Source organism: Chaetodon trifascialis, chromosome 6, assembly GCF_039877785.1.
Source record: "Chaetodon trifascialis isolate fChaTrf1 chromosome 6, fChaTrf1.hap1, whole genome shotgun sequence".
Lineage (NCBI taxonomy): Eukaryota > Metazoa > Chordata > Actinopteri > Chaetodontiformes > Chaetodontidae > Chaetodon > Chaetodon trifascialis.
The window spans coordinates 26,135,866-26,154,784 of record NC_092061.1 but is presented as its reverse complement, the minus strand read 5'-3'; the positions used below and the strand labels follow the sequence as shown (position 1 = coordinate 26,154,784).

Below are 18,919 nucleotides of genomic sequence, written 5' to 3'. Positions count from 1 at the left end.
GTTTCTGAGAGCTCCCACTTAACATGGTGGGACCAAACATAGCCTCTGAGATTGACGGAGGACAGTTTAATGATTAGGAATACAGTACAGAGGAGGATCTGGCACCCCGGGGCCAAGTCAGCTACTACGACCACGAGCTGCACTGCTAAGAGAGCTAACTAAAGCTAAAAAGAGAGAGCTAAAACCCAGTGCATCTGATAAAATATGATCCAGGTTCACCTAAAGTAGTGAATAAAGTTATAAAATTTGTTTTTTGTACAACTTATAAAGTTGTGTGTTAGTTACCATCCCCCAGAAACACCTAGAAATCCTAGAAAGCGGTTCTTTGGATGCAAACTTCATATATTGTCATATTCATATATTGTTTTCCAGGCAATGAAAACTCCTGAATACCATTAAGAATAAAATGGTAATATGTGACATAAAGCTGAAAACTGAAAAATCAGATATAGTATTCAGGCAGCTGTGGTGGTACTTGTGAGGTTGAGTAGGTTGGTGGTTCAATAACCAGCTCCTCCTGTCCTTATATCAGCGTCCTTGAGCAACACGCTGAACTCTAAATTTCCTCCAATAGGTAGACCAGCACCTTGCATGGCTGCTGCACTGCCTCCAGTGTGTGTGTGAATGGGTGGGCTGAATGAGAGGCAAGCTGTAAAGCAAGTTGTCCAATGAAGAGCCAGTGTGTTGTATTTTCTGGTTTAACTGGTTTGTAGTTTTTGGTCCTTCCCAACTTGTTCAGACAACAGAAAACACATGAGTCAGTGCAGTCAGTCCGTGCATGTAGAATGGATTAACATGTGAATCTAGAATACTTACATACAGCACAGCAGGGATTGGGCTTGAAGATATTCACTTCTCTCCTTGGGAAACGGACTCAGAGCCTACAGGTGGATGCTGAGGTGGAGGCGGAGCTTTTGGAATCTTTACAAACAGCAGTGGCATCAAGTGACAGTGCAGCTTCAATAGAGAAGGCTGTTCTATTCTTCATCAGAACACTCTTTGGGTGGTCTAACATCCTGGGAAACCCTATCCACCCACACCTTTGCCATGCTAGCACTGGGTGGGCTGCATCCTGCAAGTTCTGTAAATGTTTGAATCCACAAGGTCAATAGCACACCACATAATTACACCCAGCAGCTGGCAGCTGTGCACCATCATGTTTCTTCTCTGACTTAAAAAAGACCAGTAATTACAAATACAATGCTCAATATATCATTACAAAAGCAACAAACAAAGCAGAAATGAGTGTAGTGAAAAATATTGCACATGAGAAGTAATGAAAAAAAAGGTGGTTTATACAATGTGGATTATTAAAGGATGAAAAGTTTGGCATGTTATCAGTTAAAGCACATATCATAATTAGAAGAGTCCAGGAGAGGAGAGAAGTAACAGATAAAAAAGATTATTGGCAAAAAGGGAGAAATATTATGGACAATGTTAGTGAAGCTGAATAATAGTTTTAATGAACTTAATAAGGCAGAAAAACGGACACCATAAAAGACAGAGGCTAGTTCAACGGTTCCTATTAAGCATTGTTTAAAGATTGGGAGCGTTGAGTAGCCCTGGTTTACATTATGGTCCTGCTACAGACCGGTTCCTCTCCACCATTGTTAGTTCTGTCAGTGAAGCACACATTCCTCAGTGTACTTAAAGTGTACTGCACCCTTTTCCTCAGTACTTTATTGTCATGACTTCACACGCTTCCATCCAGCAGGTGGCGGTATACCGCTGATTTCCGATCTGCCATCGAAGAAGAAGAAGAGGGTCCTCTAGCTGGTTGCTTTAAAGCAAAGAAGAAGACAAATATCCCGGCGAGCACTGCTGCTGCTGCTGTTGTGTCCGACGTTACCAAACGACGCTCAGCGGAGTGTGTATGTGAGTGTATCGGCGGTGGATCACACAGGTACTGTGTGGCCTTCACCGCCCGCAGGATGAGCGGCATGCGGACCTTCCTGAGCTCCTCTGTGGTGGTCGCTCTGCTGGGGGCCGGCTATGGGATGTGGTCTTTGATAGTTCCAGGAGAAGAGAAGCGGAAAGAGATCATCAAGGTGATACTGCTGAATGGCATTCAGTGTGCAGACAAGCTAAGTGCTGACAGAAAGTGATGTAAACGAGGACTGGTGAAGTGTTTCATTGTGTGACTGTAGTGCCGGTTTGTGTGTTAAGGTCTAATAGGTCTCCGTTTTCAGCACAACCAATGACGATATAAAGGAAGTGGTCGTTTGAAAACAGTATAGCGTGCAGCTGTCTCTCCTGCTGCTCCTGACGTTTCCTATTGCCGATGGTCACGTGACATATCATAGCGCTAAACATGAAAAAAGCAGAAAAAAAATGCAGCCGAACAACAAACAAAAGCAAAAGAAACATATGACAGTAAAAACAAAACAAAAAAACAACAAAAAAAACTAGATGAAAATATAAGGAAATAGATAAATATGCTACATAGAGTAAAATGACAGTTTTACATTACTTAATTATGAGCATCCAGACATAAGGCACGTTCTGGGGTTTTAAGCCTGAAAACGAGCATCACATGACCTCATCAAATGACTGAGGAATTGGTGCTTAAAAATCGAATAAATGTTTTTGTAGATGTTCCTACAGCTGAAAGGACTGTTTAGAATCGCAGTAACCTTCCTGTCACTTATGTATAACAAGTGACGGGTATCACAGCTCCAGGTGTGACCCCTCATGCACTCTGCTGTATTATTTTACTTCTTACTGAAACGTTAGTCTCATTCAGGCTCAGCACTGATCCTGGTTTTCATATGACTGAGCAGAGATGTGTTCAGGGCAGACCCAGGAGCAGTGACCTACAGAGACCCTACAATGTTCCAAACGGTCAAAAACCGACATGACATGACATGACATGACATGACATGACAAGACATGACTGAAAATCGGCTCTGCTCATAGACTGCATACAATGGATGATTCCTGAAGTATCATGGAGCAAAAACTCTTGGTACAGGTGGGATGTGACAGTTCAGCAGTACGGATTAGAAGCCCTGACAGTCTAAATATCTCCAGATCAATCATGAAAACTGTTGTCTTGTTTTACTGCTTTTCCTCACCTCTCATATTTTGTCTGCTGATTAATGTTTACTCATCAGAATCTGCCTGAATCAAACCCAGTGAGAATGGAAGAGACGAGGAAGAGGAACGCTCTGGTGATGCAGGCGCTGAAGGAGGCTGCTGAAACCAATGAGAATATTGCAAGAGGGCTCGGACCACCGAGGAAATGAACAGTCCCAGCTCTGTGACCTGTCTGCAGTCTCCATGTATGCATTGCTGCTGGCATGCTGGCCTGTAATAAAGATGGACATTACGTTCTTTTACGTGGAGGCTGTTGTCCAATGTAAATCTGTAATGTTTTCATTGTATGTGACAACAAACCAATGTTTAAGTTTTAGGTAATTAAAACTCTTAACACAACCACATCTTTTCACTCATTCAAAGCTCAGACTTTCCAATAAATTGCAATTTGCAGTTTTCATTCATTAATTTATTCTAATCATTTCTAGTTGCTGTTCATTCGAGCAGTATTAAGCTATACACAACAGATAATAACTATAGAGAGGTGATTATTGAATCTCAATAAATTCAATGGCTGTTGACCGCAAACAGTATCAAAAATGGGTTTTCATTTCATGATAATTGTATCTAACAGCAGTATTAGAGTTTATCTGAGCATTAGAGTTGTATGACATGAGTCATATGTTCTACAGAAGAAAAGCCATTACGATGTGTTTTTGAAGACTGGTAAACACGGAGGAAGTGTTGAGCAGCAGCTGATGAGTTCTTACTATGGATCAAACTGACCATTAGGAATAAAGGTATGTCTGATTGAATCCTGGTGAAGCATTCTGTCTGCAGCTGGGCTAAATAATGGCCCCAGCTCGTATTTGAGAATTTACAGGAAGCATTTCACGATGAATAAAAGCAGTGCCTATAGCTATTTTTACAATTTCACTATTATTTTGCCAAAGAACTGTAATGAAGTATTGGGATTCATTCAGCTCCACATTCTGCAAAGGAAGACAGGAGGTACCTGTTTTATGATTCTTCCGATATCAAAGCTCTTCATGATGTGGAAATGCATGTAACATAATAAATATATATTACACCAGTGCTTCCCAGCCACTGTGCCACAGCACATCAGTGTGCCGTGAGAAATCATCAGATGTGCAGTGGAAGATTATCCAATTTCACCTGATTGGTGGCTTAGAGAACCAATCAGGTGAAATCCTTCTTCACTTCCTGCAAGAACATCAGCTTTGTGTTCAACTAAACAGGCCCAGGTTTCACACTGAGTAAGCAAATTGAGACTAGGTTTTCATTATATTTCAATAAATATACTTTTTTGTGATATTTTTGTTTGGTGGTGTGCCTTGAGATTTTTCTAATGTGTGTGTGTGTCGTGTGAGCTTTCCATCCATCCATACATTTACTGTGCACTCGTGCTGCTTCTCCACAGATAAGCACAGAGATCAAACTTGACAGTAGTTTTTCACCAAATGGGGCTGTGTTGTTTTGGCCTCTTTGTAAGCAAATTGAGACTAGGTTTTCATTATATTTCAATAAATCTACTTTTTTTGATATTTTTGTTTGGTGGTGTGCCTTGAGATTTTTCTAATGTAAAATATGTGCCGTGGCTCAAAAAGGCTGGGAAACACTGTATTACACCATGCAGCCCTCCTGATGTCTAAAAGCATTTACTTCAAAGATGGCACAATGTAATGCATTCAACAGGAATCCTAGTGCAACATGTATGCAACTGTAAATAAGGTGGCACAGTATGTGGGAAGGGAAATTAAAACCACTGTGGTCATCCTGCAAAACTCTCTAAAAGAGACGAATCCTTCCTCGGATACTGATGTCTTGCAGAGAATGTGTCAAAGCCTGGAGTGGAAGAGACAAAAGAGCAAAACAACAAACACGTCTGAACCAGAATGAATTTGAAAGCCTCGAGCTGTTTTGGTCAGACTCTACACTCACCTTTGCCTCTGAATAACAAATAAACCACATCCCATCAAGTGCTTCTACACTGCTGTTATGCTTTAGGTGGGAAATATGAAGCACAGAAAAGAAATGGAAAGTGTTAAGGTACAGGAAAACTCAAAATGATGAATTTGCAAAGTGCTGTCATGTCTCACCAGCAGCTGTTAAATATGTCAATATATTTTTTTAACTGTTTCTTTACTTAAATTCTATTGTCTTTGGGTCTTGGTCCTCGGAGAGAGCTGACGCTCTCCCCATGGCGTCTGGAGATTGATGCCATTATACAGGCATCAGCTGAGGCTGATGGAAACGTCATTAGTGTTGCAGGTATAGACCATAATCCAAAGTCCAGGACGCATCATAGCACACACACAACAGAACATGGCCTTTTTGGTGTTAACCCATATTTCAATTATTCTGATTACTTGTTCGTACCTTAACCAATTTGTTCATTTTGTACAAGTTTTAATGTACATGCATTGTTCTTCCTTGCTCTAACAGAGGCTGGTGTCCACATCAGAGTGATAAACAGGAACAAGTGTTCACAAGGTCTTCAACATTGATCAGTCTCAAACTTGAATCTTTAGCTTTGTTTGTAAAAGTCGTCTTCTATGACACTGATTTTACATGAAGCTTCAGCAGACTCCTGAAATAAGTGGAACTTCATTTAGATTCACCAAGTATTTCCTCTGATTCCAGGTTCCTGGATACTTGCTGAGTCTGGCCTCACTGTAACCAGTCCAGTGCTAAGAGCTCATGCTCAGACTGCAGTGAGCAGGATGGTCCTGTGCGTCGCACTGTAAATATCCAGTAACACTGCTACAGTGTGACAGAGAGCGTTGGGAATTACTTAGTTACTTACTTCTAAAGTACCGACAGGCCTAAAGACTGTACACTGTTTAGCTACTCCATCCATCTGTGATCTTAGGTGCAACCTTGTGCATTTGTTTTTTAATCTAAAGTATTTCTGAAGTTTTCATAAAAATCACTTGTAGACAGAGACAACACATTACCACTTGAGCAAAGTCACCATAGAAACTTTTACTGAAATACAAGTAGCATGACAAGAACATGCACTCTTCGCTGAATTGGCTCAACACTTCAAATAACTAAGTACAAGGATGTTTGCTCCAATGAATTTAATGATTACAACACACAGCTCGACAAAGAGTAAAGAGGAAAAAAGACAAAAAGCATCCTGAAAGACAATTTGAAAAGAGAAATGACAGTTAACCTAAAGAAGGACAGCAACGGTTGAAGACTGCCTACAAAACTTCAAGAGGCAGGTTTTACTGGTGAAGTTAAAACAAAGCATGTCCATCGAATGCTTTTCAGTTCTACAACTGATCCGACTGATATGGCTTCATGGAGCTCTGACAGCCAAAATGGAAATATGGAACAATGTACAATACAATCAAATGAAAATCTCCCCAAACGTTAACGCTAAGAAAAAAGTAAAAGTGAAAATATGAACATTAATTCTTGAATTGGGTGCTGGTGCTGTTTGAACCTGTTGGTTGTGTTGTGTGAGCTTTCCATCCATCCATACATTTACTGTGAACTCCTGCTGCTCCACAGATAAGCACAGAGATCAAACTTGGCAGTAGTTTTTCACCAAATGGGGCTGTGCTGTTCTGGCCTCTTTGTCCCCCCCCAGTGTGAGCCTGAGCTTTGTTCAGAAAAATACTAAATCTAAGAGACGGGAGGCCTGCAGACAGGAAGTACACAGAATGACAGAAGTGCAGATGAACCTTTAGCTTAAAATATCTGTATCTCTCTTGGTCTGCCATTAGGTGACGTTTGCATCGTCACACGGCACCACTCAACCAATAATATCACATACATTTCACACACAAGTGCAAAGACGAATACCACCAAAGTGGACACAGGTCATTCTGCAAGAGTACAGTTTCCTTTAACAGAAAAAAACAAATCAAAGGTCAAGTGATGTCACTTGAGTCAGCGATTGTTGTGGATGAAGTCTACAAGTTTGAAAATGAGTTTAACAAGTCTGCAGTCCACTTCTCACCTCTGCTTGAGGTGAGTGGCTCAGGGCTACATCTGCTCCAACTGCCGTAACACACTCCAACCTTCGAGTGAAATGTTGGCGGCCAAGTTGCATTGTGGGTAATAAGAACTTTCTATCACGAGTATGTTAAAGCGGTGCAATGCTAAATCAAACTATACTCTTAATGTCAGCTTTGGCTGTGCCACGGCTCTCTCACAGGTCACATATCCACTGCAAATGTCCATACTACAGCAAACAATATTATATTGACAATAATATATATTTTAAGATTGTTTGATGTTGTTGTTTTTTTTTAACAATTTTGTGTTTTACACACACAGTGAAACATGTTAGCAGCTCATTTGACGTGGCATATCGACACATGTGACACTGTGGCTGTCTCATGCTTAAGAAAGAAAACTGGTTTACTCTACGAGCACAAAAGACAAAGTTACAAATGAGATGCATTATTAAAGAGCAACACCCTGTTATAGCTTCTACACACACCCTTACTTAATTAAAAAACCCTGACACACACCCTCACTCAACCCCATCAGACGGTTTCTCCAGTGTTCCTCCATGTCTCCGTCTAAACCATTAGCAGTTACTGCTACATGTAATACTGTGATAATTACTTACTAAACTGGATCTGCAATAGTCCTGTTTCTGCTGCAGCTACACTGCTGACAGCTGACTGCTGTGTATATATGTGGGCATGAACATGCTTTACAGTTCTGAGGTGGAGTTCCAGGGTACATTATAGATTTCCACTGATTCCTTGAAGGTCAAATGCTTTTCTCTGCTAAAAGAAACCACTTTTGTTGTAATGAACACTATAGAATGGGACTAGGATCTATAGACAGTAATAGAATGAGATGCAATTTACTACATTAGAAAAGAGGATGAAGTGGAAAGTTACTCTTAAGTGAATGTCAAGACATTAAATATTGACATTTATGTAAATTCAGTTGAATTGCTTTGGAAAGAAATAGACTGAGAGCATAAAGACAGTGGAGGGCCATGAGTGGGGCGCACTGGTCACCAGCCTGATGGACACTGGCACCCGTGACAAAGCCAGACTGTGACACAGCTGCATCCGGTGGACACCGGGGGGTAAGGCACCAGCTTGTATGATGGCAGCAGATATATTCCAGGTTTAACAAATAAAACAGCATTCATATTCACAGACTCTTCAGTTTACTTAAACGCACATTTGACGTCATGATGCTGCATATGGCTATTCAATTTCACAGTGCATGCCAGAGCAAGAGCTGAAAAGCAGCACGATCACAGATGAGTTAAACTGATGCAAGAACAACGTGTTTCTATGAAAAGAGGTCTGATGAAAGTCAGTGCCACAGAAAATGATTTTGTTAACATGAAAACGGGTGCTGAAAATTCCATTCGGTGCACATCAGTGACAAACAGACTTTGGATAAACCTGAACATCCACCGATCATAACTGAGAATGCTTCCAAAAGTAAATGAAGTGAAATAACTTGTGATGCCAAATAGAAAAACTAAAAGGGGAGTTCACACCTGCAGAAAGGACTGGAGCATTAAGTCCGAGCCTGTCTTTAATGGTCCTAGCTAGGCACTTCAAACAGCACTGCTAACTCACAGTCCTTCCTTTGACGAACATCATAACAGTGCAATGTATCAACGCAATGTATCCATCATACATTCACAAACAGCTCATAGAAATCCACTAAAGCTGATCCAAGTGCTTTGCCTGGCTTAAAGGTGCTCTCAAATGCATGGGAGCACAATACAATTTGACTTATTCAGAGCAGCAGGAGGTCTGCAATGATCCACAGGTTGATTGGTCTTCACAGCAGCAAAAGGCCAGATTCAGGCTGCACAGCAGCAGCATCAAGTGGCAGTAAGAGGTATCTACACATTCAACTTCTGTACCACGATCCTGTAACACGGGGTCAGTAAACTATACACAGCATCTATGATTGATTCTGAAGTTTTGTTCGTCTTTTTCTGTTGCTTAAGAGGTGTTCACAGAAACATGGATGAGCATTAAATCTACAGTGTCTCGATGAGTGCAGATGCTGCAGGCCCACTGCACTGTGCTTTAGGCTGAGATGAACACAAAAAAATTCTACTGAAGCAGGTTTATCTCATCTATCTTCCATGACACACACACACACACACACAAAATTTCACAGCTGGCTCACCTGTTCAAGATCTCCTCACCTGTTCATCTCAGCTGTTCATGTTCTCTTGGCTCCGGTTGAGTTAATGTGATTGTATGGTTCAGTAAAGCTATGGCAGTCTTTGCATTGTTGTGTCCTATATTGATTAAGGAACACGTATTCTGAAAACATATGTTCATCCATTGTTCTCTGATCAATAGAAGCGTTTGCGTTTGTTTTCCTTCCAGCGCCCGTAAACCACCAGCCCGATCACTGCCAGCACACCCAGGCCGAGGATGGAGAAGAGGAGGGTGAAGAAGAACTGGACTCCGCTCATCCCTTCTTCCTGGACTTCCACTGCAGAGTACAAGGATAAGAGATTGATTATGAGACATAAACTGCCGATCTTCAGAGTACCAGACACTGAATAAAGGGCACATGAGACAACAATTTCCCTAGAAACACTGTTCCATGTTTATAGACTGATTTCAAGGGGTTTTTAAATTCTAATTTAATGGAGCATTAAATCTATTTTACACTTACAATTCTGTGTATTTGTAAAGGGAATACTACTTAGCCTATAAAACTACTGTATAATGTCTTCTGTGGTCCTGGAAAGTCTTTCTAAAGTCTTCAGGGGGGTATTATTGAACAAATGCTGCGTTCAATGAACGATGAGTGTAACAGGCTTGGTGAATTCCTTCCCTGTGAAACTTGCAAGTCTATCATTACAGCGCCCTCATAGACGCAAGATCTAACCATTATTTGTAAGTGCACAAAGCATAACTTATAACTGAGCACAATGACTGCAGCTTAAGTCTATGATTAGTCAAAAACATATGGGAAGTGTAATAACAAATGCTACCATGTTGCATTGTGGGAAGTGAGGGATCCAGTGTTTTTGGAAATAGACCCCTTTTTTTTTCAGTTTTTACATTTTTAACTGGTCACGATGTTGGAAATGATGAGAAATGATGAGTGTGTGAGTTGGTACAGTATCTGAATCTCTGCGTCTACGTTTCTGGACTCATCCAATGTTCTGAGACAGAAGTGATCACTACCTTGGAACTGTTCCATGTTGTCGACCCTGGGGATGGTGACCCCCTCCTCTTCCTCCTCCTCAGTCCTCTCCACTGCCAGCTGGTACAACTTCATAGAGATGATGTCATGGTTGTCTAGAGCAACATGGATAAGTCGGTAATTACCACGTGAAGAATTCACACAATGCCCATTTGCTGCTTCCTCTGTCATTTCAGCATCGGTGGTGTTGGAGAGGAAAGCTAATATTGCCTCTTATTGGACAACTGACTAGCATTGCTTTGCAGTGCTGCAGTGCTTTGTAACCCAGTTTCCCTGCAGATACGCTTCAACTTGCATTCCACTCAATTTCATTCCCAGAGGTCAAGCAGCCTGCAGATGACTCTTGAGATTTCATACCTGACAGGTCTCCAGTGGCAGAGGAGGCACCAATGAAGTAGCCTGTAGGTAGATGCAGTCCTGTGATGTCAGCACAATCTTTCCACTGCTGCTTACCGTCTACGTCCACCTTGAGCTGGAGGGTGAAGGAGGCGTCAGTATGAGTCACTCATGAAGGATGTTAGGACAAAGGACAAAGTTATCTTTTTTTCATAGCTATAATTTCAGAGCCATCAGTGGGATCCTTTAACCTGAAAAGACTTCAACATCAGGAACTCTTTATGCATTCTGTTTTTATTTATGTTTTACACAGTGTCCCAACATTTTTGGAATTGGGCTTGTGAATACACTGCATCAGTCCCAGCGTAATTAGAGGGTTTCATACCGTGAGTCTGTTTCTGGAGTATCTGACAAGGAGAAACGTGTCGTAGATCGCGTTGCGCACCATAGCCGTACAGCCTCCGAGCTCAGTGGCCCGTCCATCAAGATCGTGGTCATATGTAAGAGTCCCGTTCCCCAGCATCACTGAGATATATGGGAAAGCCCTCTGTGAAGAAGATGGAGGAGTTAAACACAAAATAACGTGGTTACAACACAGACACCTTCGCTGTTTACCAAAATCGACAATTACACTGTTGTACTATTACAATCTGACATCAGGCAACACTGATGAATCAAACAGATGTGTGTCATGACAGGACATGGGATGGTGAAGTGGTGAGGATAATGCATGAACGCTCTCAGCTCATGGAATGAACTGCTGTCTCAGACGCTACCTGAGTTCCAGGCTGCGTCCTCTGCACATTCAAGAGGGTTAGAGAAAGAGAAATATGACAAGCCTTTCAGATCACTTTGATAGTTAAAGGAAAAGGCATGCACAGCTTTTACATTGTGTGCCGGGACTGTCGATCAATTGTGGGCGCGGTGCAGGGCGTGACGCTACCATCTGTGACTCACATCGTGGGTTTTGTCTGCATTGGGGTAAGTGTCCACAAATAGTCCAAGTCCAATGAACTGGTTCATGTTTCCAAACACAGGGCCTGTGAGGAAAGAGTGAGGCACATCAGGACACAGAACGCACAGCACAGAATGTCCGTTTGTTTTTTGTAAATAGCTTTAAAATATTCCTCCTTGTCCCATGTAACAAAAATCGCCACTATGGACAGCACTGTCGGCACTGGCAAAGGAGCTGGGACTGTGACAGCTGATAATATGCTGTGGGAAAACCATGTAATCTTCATCATAGGCTATCTAGTATTATATTTAATGTTAGCAACAATAAAGTGATTATTTAACTGTGATAATTAAAAGTATAAAACAAACACACAGCTAAAGGCTGCTTAAAATATCTCTTTAAATGTTAATTCGATAGATAGAATGGATTCTTGTCTGGATTTAGAATTTACAATTTCCAGTAGATAAAATTTACAAGATCCACTATGTTATGCAATATTTAAACAGTTACCAGGTGACATTTTGAAAGTTACTTTAGATTTGCTTGACAAAATCTGGAAGCCCATGACAAAGTGACTTCCATAGAGTTAGATCCACTATTGATGCCAAAGGGATGTAATGACAATGACGAAACTCTTATGGAAGAAGAGTAGTTGTATATTTAGATATTCAAAGAACATAAAACTCTACGTAGAAAGAGGGGCTACTAATGAAAATGAGTCAGCTTGGTATTGGAGGTAATATGGATAATTCAGTATTAGATCTTTGATAAACATGGTCAATTTGTCTCTCAGTCGATAAGATATATTAACATTCAATTCAAATCACTGGATGTTAATATATCTTAAAGACTGAAGAATTGTCTATATTTACTGCTATATTTTTTGATTTTCAGTGTATATAGCAAGTTCAGCCATTAAAAACAGTCATTTGTGCCACTTGTGGAGATGTTACAACTGTATGAGTTCTCCCAGGAAATCACTGTCCACATCGAACATGTTCTGTATGAAGTTTGAGCCCCTACATGTGCAGACCCCCTCAGAGAACTACTGGTACCCGTCAATGTGGATTGTGATATGGAGACATCTTATTTTAACCGTCAGCTTTGTCACTACTGGACTTCTGAAGATGCAGAACATTTATTCTACGGCTAAATGTCTTATCTCACAATTAAAGAAAGTGAAAAATATTCTGCTATTTCTGTACACTCCAAAATGCTACACCACTCCATCCAAGTTACACAGACAGGGGCCAGTACTTTTTATAGTCCTGCTGACAAAAAACCAAAAAGACTACATAAACTCATGGCAGAGGAAATAAGAATAATAAAGGGTTAGACCGAAGAGATACACCTTTCAAAGTGAAGTAAAGTGTTCCTCTGGACTGGACTTAAATTACAGGAGGACCAGAGCCTGCTTAAAAACAGCAGGCATTTGGAATAGGGGGCTAAAAATGAAAGATATATGATCTCTGGACAAGATCAAAATCACTAACGAGTGCAGGTAATATTAAAATTACTCGACCTCCACAGACACTCATCCAGTCCAAACAGTTTTAGAAGCAAAAATCTGAATTTAAGAGATTCACACAAGCCGTTCTTCCTGCTGCTGTCACATTGTATCTTGTGTATTTAATGTGCAGAAACTGAAAATTGAAATTTTAGGAGTAGTTAAGGTTGAATCTGAGTGCATGCACGCTTGTGTGAAGGGTTAGGGTGAAGTGAAGAAGCACAAAGTGCTGGTTATTCCTTTAAAAGCTGTTCATCTCAACAGCTATGCTCAGCATAGAGGTGAACTCTTAATAATAGGATTTGTAAATGTGGTCCTTTGTAGCATCTAGTTCCTTTTCACTGTGAGACATGCCTCCTGTGGAGTGGCCCAGTCTCTACCTACCAATCTGCATGCGATCTCTGGTCAACCAGAAGGCCAGACCGTCCCCATTAAAGTTCTTCTTTCCTTGGCCGTGGATTTTAAAGTGCACCTTGAGCTCCCAATCCCGCAAGAACAAAGGCTAGAAAGCAACACAAGTGAAGATAAGCAGGTTATTCTTGTGCTATGCTGAGCCATTTGTAGTGTCATGTCTTCACAATTCCTTAATTTGAAACTTTGATTTGACACCAGTATCAAATAAAAAAATACTTGACACCACTGAAAAGAGAAATACAGTCCTAGGCATACAAAATAGGATATTTTTTCCCTGTTTTAAATCAACAACCTGTTTCACAGACCATTGAATAGCTAACTCTAGCTTGCTTCTTGAATCACAGTGACAGGTCACCCGCAGGCTGTTCTGACATCCACTCGCATAGTGCTGCCTGTTTGTGCCTCTGCCTCCACTCACCTGGTGACAGGTTGGACCAGTTAATTTAATTCCCTGTTGTGTCATGTAATTTTCCTACCATCAAGTGGGCCCGTTAATGTGTACAGCTGAGTAACTTTGTGAGAATGTGGCAGGATGTGATCGGTGAAGGCGTGGGACGTCTGGTAATGACGTGGTGTGCAGGGTGGATGGCTGTTCCACTTACAATTCGACTCCACACTGCTCCCTGTCTGCTCTGCAGGTCTGGGGTCAGCCTCACATGGTCAGGTGTAACCATGGCAGTGCCCATCAGATCCCACTGGGAAGAACTAGAGAACCCCAACCCTGCAGAACAGTAATATGTCAGTCACTTAAATATATTTCACCTCCCGCAAAACACAAATCAACTAAACTCCCAACTGCAGACCTTTTGAGTTTAAACATTGGTTTATTATGGTCAATTCGGCATGTGAATGATTAGTGCAATTTCAGTAACGTTACTCACTGGTGTAACGGGGGTATAAGGTGCATGAAACCAACAAAATGACGAGACTTTGATTTAGTTACATATTTAACGTAATATAAGCTGCTCCTGTCGGAGCTGAGAATAGACAGCTAGAATAACTTAGCGGGTTAAAGTTACGTTGTAAACTAGCTTTTATCATTACGAACTAGCTACATGTTGTGGGCTAACAGTTGCTATCATTTCCCGTACTGTGATATGTAACCACAAGAGCCTGATGGGTGCAGAGTTCCTCTTGGTTAATCATTATGTTCAGCAGCTAATACAGCATTAGCTATCCAAGAATTAGCTTCGGCTAAATTGAGCGAAATGATAATTTACAATCGTGGGAATTTCTACAGCTAATAATGTTGACTTAGTTTAGCTCATTTAAATTATTTAGCTAACGTTTGATTTCACGTATCCGCCAGTTGACAGTAAACTAAACTTACCGCGGTACGGCTTTACCAAAGAATATTCCCGTTTCAAAAACTCCTCCATAAAGTCCTGGTCGTCTGCCAACGACTGGCTCATCAAAATACAAACGGTAACAAACAAGCATGTTAATTCACGGATGTTTTTGAAATAAAACATTGGATATAAAAAATAGAAACTTCTCAGTCGATCCAGTTTTGGCTTGGTCTCGGTGGCAACCATCTTTACGCTCCCACAAATCACGTGGTTTCAAGCAAGCGAGCAGAGGAAAAGAACACTTCCGGTTACTTCTTTCCAAATTAAAGCCTCTCTGGCAAACTTCATGAAGTTCATTTTACAACAGTGAATTTAACAGTATTGGGAAATAGCTTATCTTAAGACCAGCGGAAGGAAAAGTATTCCTATTACTATTTCATATTTACTTGAGTTAAACTAGCTGTACAACATGTGTATAGTATGTGTAGAACTGGAGCTTTTTAACTGATATAGAAAATGTTTGGGCAAGACTTCTGGAATCACTTTTCATGCCACTGCAAATAAAGAGAGCAGGGTTAGCTACTGAAAAGTGATGTCAGGCAGTGCAACAGGACAGAAGCTGCTAAATGCATAGGCATGAGAACAGTAACAGTACAGCATCTCTACCATGTCAAGATGTCAGTTTTTTCACTGCTATTCAGGCGTATTATACAAATGCACCATGAAAAAGGAGTCCTGCTGACATTAGTTTTGAAGTAATTATTGCAACTTGAAATGTTAATGCTGTTAAGAATTAGAAATAGAAATAGCTCAGTCCTTACTGAACTCAGAAACACATAGTTAATATTACCATATTGAATTTCCAGAATGTAATAGGCATGATCCAAAATGCAGATTTTATGTCCTGAACATCATTGCCAGCAAATTGTGCAGGCCCAGAGGAAGACATCCACATGCAATTCAGTCTCTCAAACGTAATGAAGTACTACTGAAAACATATGCATCTTTTATTTTGAAGGTACAACCGCTTTTCTTTTTGCTCTACTCTAGATAACTCTGATTAGCTTGACTTAAAAAAAAAAAAAAAATAATCCCACAATTTCGATTCTAGTCATTTTCCCATTGGTTGGCACTTAGATTTTGCTTTATTGTGAAATGAACTACCGTTGCCATAATGATTAAATATACCTCTGAGCATTTGAAGAGGTCTAGGCAGTATATTTGTCACTGCATGTATGTATGGAAACTATTGACATTTCAAAGCTGGTTGGTGCTCTGACAACTTTCTTTAAATGCTTTCTGTACAGAATAAAATGCATCAGTAGTTATTATTTAACTCTTCAGAGGGATCTGGGATAAGTTCAGGTATTTTGTTTGCTATTATGATCTCAAGTTTCGCATAAGCCTGTTTCTTTGAACAGCAGGATTTTATCAACAGTTCATCATCAAGTTTTTCAATTTTGAATTACGGAAAGCCAATCGTCGAGGCTTTGATCAGCCTGGTCAAATTGCTCCAATGTGGAGCAGAGTCAACAGTCTGAGGGAAAGAGCAAACAGTGACATTCCCGCAGGAGATTACCATGTTGTGTTTGTTTTGGTACACTTTGTACTGCTTACCTCTTTAAAGCTGGATTCATGAATTCATTTTTTTGCTCAATTCTTTGACTGCAGCACAGCAAGGTGTGAATACAGTATTGTCACACTGGCAAACAAGTTTGCAAACAATTGCTTAATTCATATCCAGCATCCACAGAGCAATGTCATAAATCATTTGGAGTCTTGTTTCTGTCCACCTGATGAATGTCAGTTAAATATTCAGTCTCCTTTTAACTCTGTTTTTGGTCTCCACCACCCCCTGAGGAAAAACATCTGTCTCTTCAGCAGCTAATTGCGCTGCTATGGTCACCAGCTAACATTGTCTGTCTGCTGTTCACTGCTGGAAAGGTCAGTAAAGCTCATTATTAAGATCATTATTATTACTTTTTAAACAATTGTCTTAACTTATCCTTAATGCCAAAACATAAGGTGCTTGGTTGATTCCCTCCTTTAACAGAGGATGGAGAGGTGCTGAGGAAGAATCTGTGCAGGTGGTGGAGCAACATTTCAATCATTTCAGACCTTTCAAATGATGTGTTTGGTCACACTACTTGCTACCTCCAAAAATTGTGCAATGAAAATAGGAATGCTACCTTTCCGCTTATGGTAGTTAAACTAGTAGCTACTCCCCAACATTGCTAGTGGCTAGCTTTGTCTTTCTGTCCTTTAGGTCCAATACAGCGTGTTTTTCAGAGCTTTCTCGCCACTTCAGCTGCCTCCCGCTGCTGGAAACAAGGCCAGATACAAGCAGCATTTGAACAGTTTCTAGATTTGATAATCTAGAAAATGATTTGATAGATAATCAGTCATTGTATGACCTACACTTTCTAATCCTGAATTTCATGATTTGCCTAATCACAGAAAACATCTAATGATGGCGTGCAGCTCAGCAGGGAATTACATCTGACTCAGCTCTTTGCAGAGTCTGCTTGCTCGCTCACCCAGCCTTGTTGTGTCTCATAAAAGAATGGCTCAGTTCGATTAATGCACAGAGCCAAGTATTGACAAGCAATGCTGGATGCCAGGCTGGTGTCAAGATCCTGGGAGAAATTACAGTAATGCAGTTAACTTGAGAGCGATACTATTGGTCCTCAGAGACAGACAAAGAGACGGAGAGGAATAAGAGGGCAAACATGGGGGTGTTTATGATCTAGTGGTGAACTGGGGCCCTTAGTATTTCCTGTATATGTCCTCTGGGAAGATATTATTCATTTACACAGAGAAAGCTGCACAAATCCAGCCAAACCTTGAAACCTGAAACACCAGCGTCTAGCACCTCTCCTGACACCCACGCATCACCATTTGTGTATCCTGTAACCAACACATAGTCTGCGAGGCCATAAATTCTGCCTCAGCTTATTGAGCGGAGAGGATCGCAGGGCATGCTGCGTGCAGTCGCCTCCCGCTGTGGCAGACTTGCACTGTAATCCCTGTTTGCAAGGTCAAGAGATATTTTAATGTCCGTTGGTCGCAGTCAGATTCAGTGCTCATCTTTATTAAAGCCGTCCACACCTGTTCTCGTGTAAACAATTGGGAGCAAATGTTTCCCAGGGGGAGAGAGGGCATCATTTTTACACTAGCACATGCTCTGTGATTTCAGTAACGTAACCTGTGTGTCGTCCAGGTTTGGAAGTAAAGAAACGTTATAGTACATTGCTACAATATAATTCAGTACATGATGGTCTATGTGGTATATCTTTGAAGGAAGTCTGTAAGTACAAAGCACGGCTAACCAAATGGACAGAGCAGGGAACTACTTCAGGGCCCCTCCATTCCCGACTGTCCAACTGTCACAAACCAGCTTGATGCATGTGACAAAAAGGGGAGACAAGTCAGGTTAAAGTGCCAAATGAGTATTTATTTATTTATTTTTCAGAAATAAACATACAAAGGGAGGCAGAGATGAACTGCATCAGCAGTGAGTGGGACGTATGGATGAGTGAGTAGTGTGTATGTTATATGTGCTGGAGGCAGTAAAAAGCCCAAAGTCCACCCAAAGCCTGGAGATGAGGAGCCGAGAAGCGACAGAGACACGATGAGACCAGGCAGGGAGCTATAGGCTGTATTTGTACTACTCACACTATGATGATGTCAAACTGAGCATGCAGTGCAGTCCAGCTGTGGATTTTGTGTCGGCGAGAAATGCTCAGATGTAGACTAGATTAGCAAGAATTTCTGATTATGTGGATATATATTTTTATTTATTTTATTTTTTACAATTTTCGCATATTAATTCATCACTAAATTCAGTTCAGATAAATTTTGAGTTGAGAGATCAACTGTTTAGATTTGTGGGGGTAGCTAGCGAGCCACTCACTCTCACAGACCCCTCTTGCGCCACAGTCACTTTTTAATTTGCCTTAAAATAAAATATTGAAGAAAATATCACATTGAGTGGAAGCGGTAATATTGATTTACATTTGTGATATACAGTTTTCATTCATCAGCTCCGGACCAGTAATGTTATGTTATTGTGTGTTTTCCAGATAACGTATCCTGGTACAGATCACATGTCAGTGGGTGTAAATGCAGCATGTCGTGCAGCACCTCGGCTCTCTTTCTCTGAAGCTTCAGGTTGTCAGACCACTT

General features: G+C 40.9%; 2 protein-coding genes across 3 annotated transcripts; one reads left to right on the top strand and one right to left on the bottom strand.

Annotated features, from left to right (window-relative positions):
• Positions 1 to 1,790: 1,790 nt before the first annotated feature.
• On the top strand, positions 1,791 to 4,543 carry uqcc3 (ubiquinol-cytochrome c reductase complex assembly factor 3). The gene is made up of 2 exons (XM_070964812.1): positions 1,791 to 2,048; positions 3,114 to 4,543. Exons 1-2 carry the CDS (start codon positions 1,932 to 1,934, stop codon positions 3,243 to 3,245), a joined length of 249 nt encoding a protein of 82 aa, XP_070820913.1. The 5' UTR covers positions 1,791 to 1,931; the 3' UTR covers positions 3,246 to 4,543.
• Positions 4,544 to 8,173: 3,630 nt separating this feature from the next.
• On the bottom strand, positions 8,174 to 15,034 carry LOC139331961 (VIP36-like protein). Of its 2 annotated transcripts, XM_070963572.1 has the most exons (9): positions 14,776 to 15,034; positions 14,048 to 14,166; positions 13,416 to 13,533; positions 11,527 to 11,609; positions 11,346 to 11,366; positions 10,955 to 11,116; positions 10,591 to 10,705; positions 10,215 to 10,328; positions 8,174 to 9,510 (listed from the first exon to the last, which is right to left on the bottom strand). In XM_070963572.1, the coding sequence occupies exons 1-9, from the start codon at positions 14,978 to 14,980 to the stop codon at positions 9,368 to 9,370; spliced, it is 1,080 nt and encodes a 359-aa protein (XP_070819673.1). In that variant the 5' UTR covers positions 14,981 to 15,034; the 3' UTR covers positions 8,174 to 9,367. The 2 variants fall into 2 exon arrangements, with proteins under 2 accessions (XP_070819673.1, XP_070819671.1); XM_070963570.1 differs by lacking the exon at positions 11,346 to 11,366 and having other exon boundaries at positions 14,776 to 14,980.
• Positions 15,035 to 18,919: the final 3,885 nt, after the last annotated feature.

Excerpts from the sequence above, each read along its gene's own strand:
- LOC139331961 (XM_070963572.1), bottom strand. The coding sequence starts at position 14,980 with ATGGTTGCCACCGAGACCAAGCCAAAACTGGATCGACTGAGAAGTTTC. Across the intron at positions 14,167-14,775 it reads TTTGGTAAAGCCGTACCGCG|GGTTGGGGTTCTCTAGTTCT; the intron begins GTAAGTTTAGTT and ends ACTGTTCTGCAG. Across the intron at positions 11,367-11,526 it reads ATGCAGACAAAACCCACGAT|AGGACGCAGCCTGGAACTCA; the intron begins GTGAGTCACAGA and ends TTGAATGTGCAG.
- uqcc3 (XM_070964812.1), top strand. The coding sequence starts at position 1,932 with ATGAGCGGCATGCGGACCTTCCTGAGCTCCTCTGTGGTGGTCGCTCTG. Across the intron at positions 2,049-3,113 it reads AGCGGAAAGAGATCATCAAG|AATCTGCCTGAATCAAACCC; the intron begins GTGATACTGCTG and ends TTTACTCATCAG.